General features: G+C 30.3%; 1 protein-coding gene across 5 annotated transcripts in view; it reads right to left on the reverse strand.

The window, feature by feature from the left end:
* The window catches only part of LOC123296623 (serine/threonine-protein phosphatase 4 regulatory subunit 1-like), a 241,718-nt gene that overhangs the window by 3,631 nt on the left and 225,355 nt on the right, over positions 1 to 12,732 (reverse strand). For 4 of the 5 annotated variants that reach the window (XM_044878173.1, XM_044878175.1, XM_044878177.1 and 1 more), the window contains 6 exons: positions 8,626 to 8,777; positions 8,026 to 8,196; positions 6,177 to 6,347; positions 5,600 to 5,886; positions 2,689 to 3,521; positions 167 to 588 (listed from right to left, as the gene is read on the reverse strand). In XM_044878173.1, the coding sequence (XP_044734108.1) occupies positions 167 to 588; positions 2,689 to 3,521; positions 5,600 to 5,886; positions 6,177 to 6,347; positions 8,026 to 8,196; positions 8,626 to 8,777 (2,036 nt within the window). The remainder of the gene's footprint in view (positions 1 to 166; positions 589 to 2,688; positions 3,522 to 5,599; positions 5,887 to 6,176; positions 6,348 to 8,025; positions 8,197 to 8,625; positions 8,778 to 12,732) is intronic. The other variant, XM_044878174.1, reaches the window with a different exon arrangement.

Here is a 12,732-nt window from a genome sequence, read left to right on the forward strand (position 1 = left end):
TTCCCAAAGGATAATAACCAAGGACATTTTCAGGGTTTCAAGCTTAAATAATGTTACCCTTCAGGAGTAGACTAGTTTTGACTAGTTTGAAACTAGTCAAAAGCAGCATTTTATGCAAAGAATAAAATATTATTATATATATAAAAAATAAAAATAATAAACTTACTTTAAAAAAGTACGCCATATGTTTCAAAGCACCAATTCGAACAACATCCACATCTTTAATTAAATCATCAAAAATTGGTGCTAAATGCTCAGTTGCTAATTTTTCGCCCAAGATAGTTGCAACTTCATGTAACGAACCAGCAACAGCACGCCGTACTTTCCATTGTATATCAGCCGCTAATGTAATATACGTTTTATGTAATAGATCCCAATGATCTTTACCCAATGTTAATGCCACCGCTGGGAAACTAAATGCACAATGATAACTTAATTCAGCATCCGTTAACGATGCTAATACTGGATCAGTCATTGACGTGTAATGTTCGATTAATAATTGTGGTACAATATGCTGTTTTGGTGATTCTAAATGGCGTATGGTTGGTATACTTGTGTTATGTTTTAGTATTTCTGAGTACAGTTTCACTGGAAAGAAAATTATTTTTATTAATTTTCTTTAGAAACTGTAAATTACAATAATTTTTTTTGGACTTAATCATAGTCTGCCTTATACAAAAATGTCTTCACATTAAATTCGTATTGTATATGATATAATCATATGTATTTGAGTGTCCATTTACAAGCTAAAAAGAAGTAATGAATCTTTCAACAAGAGGTATTAATTTCCCACTTATATATCAGGTGTCAACATACAAACTTCATTCGATGCTGTTTGCCATAGAAAAACTATGAAATTTTCAAGTATGGATCGATACACTACGAAAATGGTGAAAATATCGCTTCGAAGTTTTTTCTGTTATAGCGAAATTAATCGATTAATTCGAACGCCTTGGACAAGTTGGTGATGTAAAGACTTCAGCTCGAGCTGATTCAAATAGATCAACTAAAAATATCGCAGCTGTAGATGAGAGTGTGGCTGAAAACCCAGGTTTTTTTCATTTCAAGACGACCACAGAATTTGGGCCTATCCACGGCTACTTTGCATCGTATTTTGCATAAAAATATTTGCCTACTTGCTATAAGGTGCAAGATGCATGAACAAGATCATTAATTCTTAAAGAAAATTATTCTGAGAGATGAGGCTCATTTTCATCTACCTGGGTAGAACGTGAATTATCAAAACTTTCGCATCTAGGGCTCCAAAAACCTACGATATATATTCTAAGAACAGAAGAATAAAAGAAGATTGGGCCACATTTTTTGAAATGATTCTGGTGCGACCGTTTCAGTAGAATGGATTAGGTTACCGAATGATGTTGATTGACTTTTTTTGACCTAAAATTGATGCTATGGACGTTGAAGAGGTTTATTCTCAGTTGGACGGGGCCATTTTCCAATTCACAAAAATTTTGCGTTTTTAATTTTAAATGATACCTTCTTGTTGAAAGACTCTTTTTTTTATGACGAAATAGTTGAGTTTAAGAAAAATATGGATTAACACTTCTTTATGGATTAAGGACTTGACGAAGTACTTAACAATCATTTCAAAAAGCTGGAAATTTGCTCGGTAAGCTTAAAACTGAAGGATTTTCACCAAGAATGGTATTCAAATTGTCAAATATAAAAATGCAAAAATCATCTTATTTGATATTTGTGCATTTAAAAGAATAGAGTATTATCGTTAGTCAAAAATAAATCATAAAATTTGAAAAAAGTTAAAATTTATGTAAAAATATACTTAAATATTCTGATTTCGAGTCATAAAAGCACATTTTTCTTGTAAAATATTAAAATTAAAAATAGTAATTTTTAAACTGTATATCATGTGACCTAAAATGCGGGTAAGCCCTGCTGTGATGTCATAGCGGCATGAGTCATAGACCATCAATTAGTTCACTGTAGACAGCTGGGTATTATGTAAACATAGATAATAAGTATTTATATTTATTATAATCAGATGTCTATGAATATATCTGTTAAAGTTACTGTTATTTCATATAGTGATACCCATATTACGTCATCAAATTGGATGCCCGCGTTTTTGACAGTTTAAAAAAGGTTTAAAATTTAATTAAGTTTTTGGCAAGAAAGCGTGTGTATTTTTCCGAAATAAATTTTTGTTGGATTTTTTTTATTTTTTATCAACATTTTGAAGTACTTTTTCAAAAAAAGTGGAATACCCTATTCTTAGACTAAACTTTGACAAATGTTTCATTCGGAATTTAGTCATTCAGAGAGTTCAAATTAAGAGAGTTGGGATACAAATCCCCGAGTATTAAATAGTCAAATGAAGAAACTAGAGAGAAATCATAGACATTAATTTTTTTTAAAAGCTGTTAGAATAAACCTAGACAACTTTTCCATTCAGAACTCTGTCATTCAGAAAGTTTATATTAAGAAAGTTGGGATAAAAATCTCCCACGTACTAAATAATCAAATGAAGGCACTAGAGAAAACCATTAACATAAATTTTATTAATAGGTGGCACTAAAGATTTCCTTTATTAAATTTTTTCAAAATTCCCCGTTAATTATATTCCTTGATAATTCTAAATTTTTGGCCACTGTATCTAATCAAAAGTTTGCCTAAAAACGGCAGAATTATACATAAAAAAATTCAACTAACCTCCTCTATCAACACTTTCATTATCCGACGAAGTTGATGTTATTGTCATTGGTATTGTCGAATCTAGCATTATATTATGATCATCTAAAACATTCGTAGTTGTACACTCTTGCGTAAACGACGTCGAAGTTTTTCGTCCAGCCTCTACAATGTCCATATCTAATGGTAATTCAGGACTAATATACCAAAATTGGTGTGAATTATATTTTTCTAGATCATCACTTGAATTATTACTAGACTCATCAATATTCTCAATTTTTACATTATCACTAAAATTATTTATTTTTTCAATATCATCACTAGTCGGTTCTGGTTCACTAGGTGGTCTTGGAGGAGGCGGTGGTGATTCACTCTTATTATTATCATCTTGCTCATCTTGACTATTTATATTAGGTACTATATCTGTTGTATTTGTTGTCTCACTAAGATTTAACGTAGATAAATCATTCGTTAATGCGTTTACATCATTCGTTAACGCATTCTCGCTATCTAAATTTATTTGAACTAATTTTTTTTTAAGAATTAATTCTTTATGCGTTTTTTTATTACGTCGACGTTCCTTATTTTTATTACGCGGTTTTAACCATTCTTCTTTACTCTCTTCTTGATTTATAACTATAGATGGCACCGGAGGTTGAGGTGGTGACAATTCCTCGACTGTATTATTCGTTTGATCGTCAGCACCGTTGACTAAGATCATTGTTGGACTTGGTGCTGTTGATTTTTCCGTATTTTCAATTATAACTATTTCGGACACCTCTTCATCAATTTCCATTGGAGATGATTTATCACCCCCACCGCTACTATGATTTGGTGATAGTTCCTCATTTTCCCTATTAATTAACGTAAAATTTTCTTTCAAGATATTTTTCATTAAATTATCAGACGAAGGATTGATTTCGGATGGGGATATAGTGGTTATGGTAGAAATAATTTTTTGGACATCTTCTTCAGAACTTCTTGTTGTGATTGTGTTAAGAAATTCACGAAGTATGGATAAAGAATCGGTTTTATCACATGGAGACGATGTCGATGGTGTAACATTCGAGGAAGGAATTGAGTTCGATATGATTATATCCGGTATATTTTGGACATCATCTCCATCGGATTTGTTTTTATCGATTGTGTTAAAGAATTCACGAAGTATTGATGGAGACGAGAATGAACTGGAATTGATAGAATTGTTTTCTTGTGCTGGTTTTTGTGTTATATTTTGGACATCATCTCCAGCGGATTTGTTTGTTTTATCAATTGTGTTAAAGAATTCCCGTAGTATTGATGGAGATGGGGAGGAAATGGAATTAATAGGATTGTTTTCTTGAGCTTGTTTTTGGGTATCATCAGCAGCAGTTATATCAGTGTCTTGATTAAAAAATAATTTCAGATCATTATTTTCAGTGTTATTGTTTGTATCATCAAAATAACGTACATATTGATTATCTTCAAAATAATTATGATTATTTGAGTGTGATTGAGAAGAGGTTGAGGCTGAATTTGAGGATGATTTTGGTGTATTATAATTGTAATTATTAAAATAATAATTTGTATATTTATTATTATCATCCAAAAATAAATCTGTAAATGCAGGTGAATTTAATCTATAACAATAGAGAAAATAAACGATATTCTATTTAAATAGTTACAAATTGCTTATTAATTATTTTTTAAACATAACGAAATTTTCGGAATATTACTTGCCTGGGTCTAGTCCAGCTGTTTAACGGGGTCTTTCACAAGAGGTGTCATTTTAAATTAACTATCTTTCTTTTAGGTGTCAACATAATGACGTTGGAAAGAAAAACTAGATTTTCGCGAAACTATAATGAAATGAATCGATAAATTCGAACGTCTCAGACAAGTTTATGATCTAAACAATTCAGCTCATTTTTGTTCGACTAGATCAACTGAAAATATCGCTTCCGAAGCTGAGAGTGTGAGTGAGAGAAAACCCAGGAAGACCCAATTCTTTTTTCTTTGAGGCTAAGTTAAAAATAAAGTTTAAGCCCATGCTCCGCTAAATATTCAATCACGCAAAGATAATATTACAGCTGTTATTCGCAAGATACGGCGGCAATTACGCGGAAATATAATGAAAATTTTAATCAAAAGAATGACCATTTTTTAAGGAGAATCGCGGCGGATATTTACAAAATATTATGTTACATTACTAACTTCAGAGTTTGTATTTTGAATTAACATAAAATTATGAGCTTTTTTCACAAAAATATTGTGTTTTTTCTTTTTATTTTAGATGATACCTCTTGTTCAGAGACTCTGAATTTGACAGTTAAATTCAGAATGAAAAGAAATTTGAAAAAGCTGCTGTTGTCAAAATCAACCGTAAAAATTTTTCTTCTGCGAAAATATTCATAATTGGAGATTGCTCTTTTAGAGCGGAAAGGATACGCGAGAGTTATAATTACTAATTTATACAGATATAGAATTAACATGAATAATAATACAAGGGATGACAACTTTACACCTCAGAAAAAAGCCTTCCCTATGGCATCTATTTCAAATTGAGATAAAATTTTGCACGAACAGAATGTGATAACTTAGATAATCCAAGTTATTAACTGATATGACGGGAAAAACTGAGATTATTCGGACTCTATTCATAATTTCATAAGGTTTAATTAAAACTGGACCGATTATTCATATTTTCGAGTTATAAAAGTAAGTTGAAAAGTAAAAATAGCTTAACGATTGTCCACGCAAATATATTCCAGTTAGATGTGTTGGATTAATTGATCTAAAACTTTTCCAAACCAATTTGGGGGTGCTTCTACAAATAGAATTTAGAAACAGTGAAAACGGGTAATGTAATTTGTGGTAAAATAGGAAAAAGGAAATGCAATAATGTAGAAGCAATTTACGAGAGTTATTAGTGAAAAACAAAATGTTTCTTTACCTAAATTCAGTTCCCTTAGGATTAATTATCACTAATTCACCAGTTTGACTGTACGCAAGACCAGTGATACGTGGATTAGCGAATGTTGAAATAAATGGTCCTAAATTTTGAAATGCAGAAATCCGCACCCAACGTGATGTATCATCTAATAATCGTTCAAATGCTGGTGCTAGTGCCGTTCGTCGCAAATGAGGTGGACATGCACACGATACTGACATTATAACTTCGGCGCAATATTTTCGTACACCCCAAATATCATCATCACATAATCCAATAAATCGTGGTAGCTATAAACAAAAGAAAAAGTATTTAGTTTTTAGGATTCTGAAAAGAAAATAACTTGGTTCATATTTTTTCATTTGAATTTGCACTATCCTTATTACAAAGAGATCTTCTAGAGCCTTTTCCTGAAAACATTCCTATGTGCCTCTAGAAATAATGCCTTTTTAAAGCTATGCCTTAAAAAATTTTTAACACTGGAGTTTAACGAGAATTTACTACGGTCAGATATTGAGCTACTGAGCTACATTACGTCAGAAATTTTTTTTACTAAACAATTTTAATTTGTAATACTTACAAGAATTTTTTCATATGCTTCGCTACCGACAACCGCACAAAATTCTCCAATACTGGCTGCACACATTTTTCGAACAGAGAAACGATCATACGAGCATAACTCCGAAAATCGATTTAAAAATAAGCGTTCCGTTGCGTCTTTGCCTAATAATGGTGCCAATTTTGACATAAACTAAAAAAATAAACAAAAATTTAAATAAAAAATCGTTTTTTTTTTTTTTTTTGAAAAAAAATTAAATAATAAAATTTTTTTAAATTCGAACAGATGATTTGTGGATCTTTACGCTCATCAAAGCTGGCTGTGATATGATTGATAAAAAAATAACATTTCACATCCAGTTGATGACCATAACTAACCAGGTTTTAAATTTTTCAAAAAATTTTCCTCGATGATTTCTTGGCTTGATGATTTTACATGATTTATCGCTCATCAAAGCTGGCTGTGATATGAAGCTAAAAACATTTCACATCCAGTTGATGAGAGATATAAAATGCAATTTTTCTAAAGATGATAATCCAATTCCGAGCTTCCCTTTACACATGCTTAACATGCACCACTGAACTCGTCAAAATGGCTGTGATATGAATTTGTAAACCAACATTTCACAACCATTTTGTCGATTGAGTAATGCATAACGATGGAAAAAGCTGAAATGAAAAATGTTGCTGGAAAAACACGTCAAGCTCATCAAAGTGGCTGTGATATGAATATCAAAAACAAAACATTTCACAACCAAATTGATGAATTGAAATGATTCATATTTTTCGATTTTTTAAGAATATTTTGTATGTAGATTATTTTCATAATTGTGCTCATCAAAGCTGGCTGTGATAGATTTGTTAAAATATATCTACAACAACCAGGTTAGATGCCACAATCATGAAACACGCTAAAGTTGATTTTCACTTGAACTAGCATGAGGCGATGTTTTAGCCCACCTATTTTAAACCCCCGAACCAAAAAGAAGGATGTTATAAGTTTGACCTATGTGTGTGTGTGTGTGTATCTGCCTGCCTCTGGCATCGTAGCTTCCTAAACAGATGAACTGATTTTGGTTTTTTATTTTTGGAAGGTTATTTAATGGAGAGTGTTCTTAGTTTAACAAAGAAAGGAAATGAACAATAGCACTATTTATAGGAGTAAAAACGTTTGAAAAAGTAGGTTCATAACCCCAAGAAACATAATTACTTAACTATTTTTTTGGAATTTACAGGCAAAATTTTGAATGCATTTACTATCTTGCTTCCGATCCAAAACTGATATACCAGTCAGAAACTGGCTAAGGTGTTGACTTATGTCCAGGAATCTGAGCCGAATTCTCGATTGCTTCTTGCCAAAATTATTGGAAGAAGATTATGCGAAAATTTTTGAGAATTTCTTAAATGTTTTAGATACGTTTACATGAGGGATAGCTCTGTCTCTATGAGACAGGTGGGGGCGTAAGGGTTTAAAAGACTAGTGAATAAGTGTTGGAAACCTTAAGGAAGACTTCTCACACTATCGCCTGATTAATATGTAAAGTTATTATCAACAGATTTGTCTCTATATTCAGCCAAAGGTTTTCATTTAAACTCTTGGCTGGGTAATACGACAGAAAAAATGTTTAAAATTTCAATAGAGAATTTTTATTTTTCAACAATTTCACTGTAAAAAAATTAAGTAAATTAAAATGAAGATGGCTGTGGTTTCGTCTAAATTGCTCCATGAAAGACAAGGTAGTGAGACGGAATCATAAAAATGGAACATCTCACTACCCATGTCTTTCATAAAGAAAATAGATTTTCCCAAAGTAAAAAAAAACTACAAATTATGAAAAAATTGGAAGAAATTTTTTATTTATACTACTTACATTTATAGCACCAGCAACATAATCCTCAGCATTCGTTAATTCTTCCGATGAATTGACATAATCTCGGGATATTTCCAAAACAGTAGGACACACTTTTAATTCCACCGTATGTTTCGATACGAGATTATGTTCCATTAATACTAATAGTGTGGCTTGTGATGTTTTTCGAACCTATAAAATGAATCCAGAAAAAAAAATAATTAAAAAAAAATTGGTAATAAAAATTTCAAATTGAGGATTTTTTCGGGCGTAATCATAGTCTGCCTTATACAAAAGTGTCTTCATATTGAATTCGTTTTGTATATGATATAATCATATTTGTTTTTTTTAACGTCGTACCTATTTATAAGCTAATAGCAATATTTTAAAAATTATTCACACGTTAAAATGATTGTATTATTTTAACAAAATGTTTTCAAAATTTTCATAGATCCTCTTTTTGGACTCGCTCAATTTCAAAATCTGTTTAAAGCAACAATTAACGTCAAAATAATGCAATTACATGACATGTTAGCTTGTAAAATGACACAGCGTATTCTTTGAAAAAAAAAAAGAAGATAAATATACTTTTTAACGGTATAAAATAACTTAACTACTGACCTGAGTATCGGTATCTTTAAAACAATTGACTACTAATGGCAGTAAATACTTTTCAACAGTTTCCGTCATTTCAGGAATGTTTGATTCCATACATACTACAGCCAGTTGTGGTATTTGTTCGATTAAATCTGTTTTAACTAATGTTGCTGAAACAATAAGAAAATTTACAAATTAATTTTCAATTATAATAAAGTTTTTTATTATATTTTCATTATGGTTTTTTACAATAACCAGAGTGCACAAAAGTTACGAAAATTCAGTTTATTTAACAAAGATTTTCTAGGAAATTTCGCCAAATTGATCTAAGAAATGCTACCCTTCTACGAAATTTTGCACGATATTTCACGATTAGCATCCATCCAATCATTAAATGAATCTTTTTTTTTTTGTAATTTTTGGGCCAAAATTACCTTAAGATACTAAGGTTTTTGTGATTGGTGACAAAGGATTTTTCTAGACTTTTTTCAATTTTTATTGGGCTCTGCTTTTATTTATCTCTTTTGAAAAAATTTAAAAAACATAAAAAAGTTATTGATTAGAAATTTGACACAAATTGATTTATAAAGTAATTATGACCCGAAAATACAAAAATGGATTTCATTTCATGATTGGATGGATACTTTTTGACATATCGGTCAAAATTCCATACATTAAGGGCTTCTTGGATAGATTTCAGGAAACTTATTGATTGATCGGACATTTACTATGGTGATTTCCTTAAATTCTTTATGAAGCCCTGTACAGATAAGCAAGATATGCCGAAGGTATTTCGAGAAGGCTCATTTAGATAAACGGAGTTCCAAAAACCCCAAAAATTATTCATTGATAAAATCGAAAAATCATAAAAAAAAATTGGTCTCATTTTATATAAAAATTATTTTGTACTATTTAATTCTTTTACAATAAAAGCGTGTCTTTTTTTAAACGTAGAATTTTCTACGTTAAGTTTTCACCAGACGTATGATCTATTTTATGCATTAGTATTTCATCTTACGAAATAATCTAATTGACAAATTAAAATCTAATTTATTACTACAGTCTTCGATTTTCTTTCTAGATATGTTGTAAAATCTTTATTTTTATTTTTTTTAAATTTTTATACAAACAACTATATAAATCATTAGTTTGAAAGGCGTTGTCTATGACCTAATTTATAGGATATGCTTTTCAAAATAAATGAATAAATTTAAATAAAGGTATAGTGTAATTTCTCATTTTCTTATCCTTAATTTTACCTTTTGAATGTCTGATATACCGTGGGCGATTGAGGAAAAAACTTAGAATGCAAAAATATTAAGCCTGACATTTAAGGGAGATGTGCATGTAACAAAAATACAAGGTGGTTTTCTTGGAAACGACATATATAAAATGAAAATGTGTTGTAATGGGTGCTGTGGAAATAACAAGTCAGTCGACATGGAGAGTTCATTACAATTCAGTGCGAAAAGTTTTTGAATTTCGAAGAGATACGAATATATTTGGAAAATGAAGATTGTAAATGGATTTTATGTATTTTTCTTAAACAGTAAAATATGTCAAATCTTTCAAAGAATTCACCAAGTGATGTTTTTATTGTATCGAACCTACAGAGTACAACGTTACAAAACTTTCCCAAATTTTTTAGAAATTCATACAAATTAAATCCACACTAGTACATGATAAAAGATCAAATGTACGGTTTTTTTGGGCACTATTAATGTTTGTACCATTGATTTTTATCCCCCGAACCAAAAAAGGGATTTTTTAAGTTTGACCGCTATGTGTGTCTGTCTGTCTATGACATTGTAGCGCCTAAACGGATTAACCGATTTTGATTTTTTCTGTTTCGTTTGAAAGGTAATTTAATGGGGAGTGTTAAATACTTAAATAATACGTTTTAAGTGCGAGTTTAGTTTTTTAATTTTGTAAATTTCACTGGTAATAAAAATTTGCTACGATTTTTTCTCTAGTATTATTATGAAGTTAGGAACCAAAAGTCACGAAAACCGATTTAATTCAACTAGTAGACCAATATTTTATTGCGTTTCATATAAAATTTTGAACGATATTTTCGTATTATATAACAAAAATAAAATTATAATTAGTACAATTTTTTCTAGATTAAAATTAAAATCATAACATGAAGTCAACAGTACTTGAACTCGAGTTGAATCCATAACCTAACTAAATAAATATATTTAACTTGTAGTAAAAAAAAATCTACTATAAGCTTAGTTTTCTCGTACAAACAATTTTACCAGCTTAACCTAGTATCTACTATTTTACTATTTACTATAATGAATATGAGAGTTAGTTGTATACAAATATTAATTATATAATACTTGTTAGGTTTATGTAATAAAAAAAATGTCATTAATGAATAAAAACATTCGTCATCTAATGCTTGTGTTTAGGTGTAGCGTCGTGTCGCTCACTACTCGGTTCGCTCTCATCCTCGACGAAACAGAAATATGTATGGTATTTTCAATACTAGAGGAGTTCTCTTATAACATAGCGTCGAAGTCGACAAGAAATATTATTTAAACGTACACCCATCGTACAGCATCTCTAATATAAACCGTCCTATCATTGTTAGTTTCTCTCTATTTCGCTCATGTTTCTAAGTTTTATTATTCTATGTCTTATAAAGTAGAACGTTTAAGAAATTTTAAAAACTTAACGATATTTTTCAATTTGTATAGAGATACATGTTTGATAAGCACTCATATAACTCAAATGGATTCAGGGTAGTCAAAACCAACATTTCTATTGAAAACTATAAATCGAAAATTTTCCATTTATGTTCAAGGAAGGTTTAAAAGTCGAACTGCAATGAAATTTCGAGACTAATTGGTTTTTGAGTTAGGTAATGGTCGCAGTTAGCTTCATTAGCCGTTCAGTTGGTTTATAAAGAAGCATTTTTATCCTAATTAAAATGAAAACGATTAATTTGTTTACTAACTAATTTAACTTATCAAATTTTACCAGTATAAATAAAAGCCTCACGTTTAATTCCTCAGTCTAACACCGCCCCTCCCTCCCCAATGGACAATTTCTTCATTTATATTAGATTCAAATAGTTAATCTTGGATAGATCAAGATTTATTCTTTATTGAATAATACATACATTGTACAGAATTTGTCAAAATAAAGGAAATGGTAAATGAAGGTAGAAGGGAAATATACAGCTATGGCTGGTTCTGTTAGGAACAATCCCATTATTTACTTTGCGTGTAAACCTGATTTTTAGCTTAGAGCATCTTAAGTTCTTAAATTTGGCATAATTTGAAAGAGCCAATTGATGTACTTTTCACTATCGATTTTTAGCAAGAATTACCGATTCCGGGTAACTCATTCCGAGATATTAAGCATAAAAATGTTAATGATTCTGTTTCTATGGCATTAACCGCAATAGTTAAAAAAATAGTCAGTCAAGGGGACTGTCGACATAAGTGAAAACTTAAAACTCAAGTTTTTTTATTTGTAGTTTTGCAGTGATTCCACTGATTCACCAGGCAGGTTGTATTCAGATTAAACTTCATGCGTTCAAATTGGACGATTCCTTTTTCCCCATCCCAAAAAAGGTGAACGAACCTAAACAAGTGATCACTTCAAAAAACGTTTCTATTAACAAGGAATAAAGAAACAAATAAAATGAAAGATTAATATTATGAATAAAATAGAAACTGAATGTCAGAATTTCTAACATAATTATCATTGAATTGAACATTACAAAGCATAATAAAACATAAAAAATCATGAACAATTAAAATGGCGTAAACGATAATAGCAATTAACAGCATAGCTAGATAATTATTGTCAAATAAAGGGTAAATAAAATTGACATAAGTTGATTAGAAGAGCATTAGTTGTGATGTATAAAGTGCCTTCCATACCATCCACCAATCCATCCATTTGATGATGGAAAACTTGGATAGATAGTTGATAAGAGTGTACACACAGACAGACAGACGGAAGTGGCGACTATATTATACAAACTACGGTGACTGATACCTTTAGCAAATGGAAATTTATTTTCTGATTGAATAAATTTCATTCAATGACATAGGAAAACTTTTTGCGAAATGATAAATATTCCATAAAAATTAGATGATAAATATTCCATGA

The sequence above is a fragment of the Chrysoperla carnea genome, chromosome 3 (genome assembly GCF_905475395.1).
Source record: "Chrysoperla carnea chromosome 3, inChrCarn1.1, whole genome shotgun sequence".
Taxonomy (NCBI): Eukaryota; Metazoa; Arthropoda; class Insecta; order Neuroptera; family Chrysopidae; genus Chrysoperla; species Chrysoperla carnea.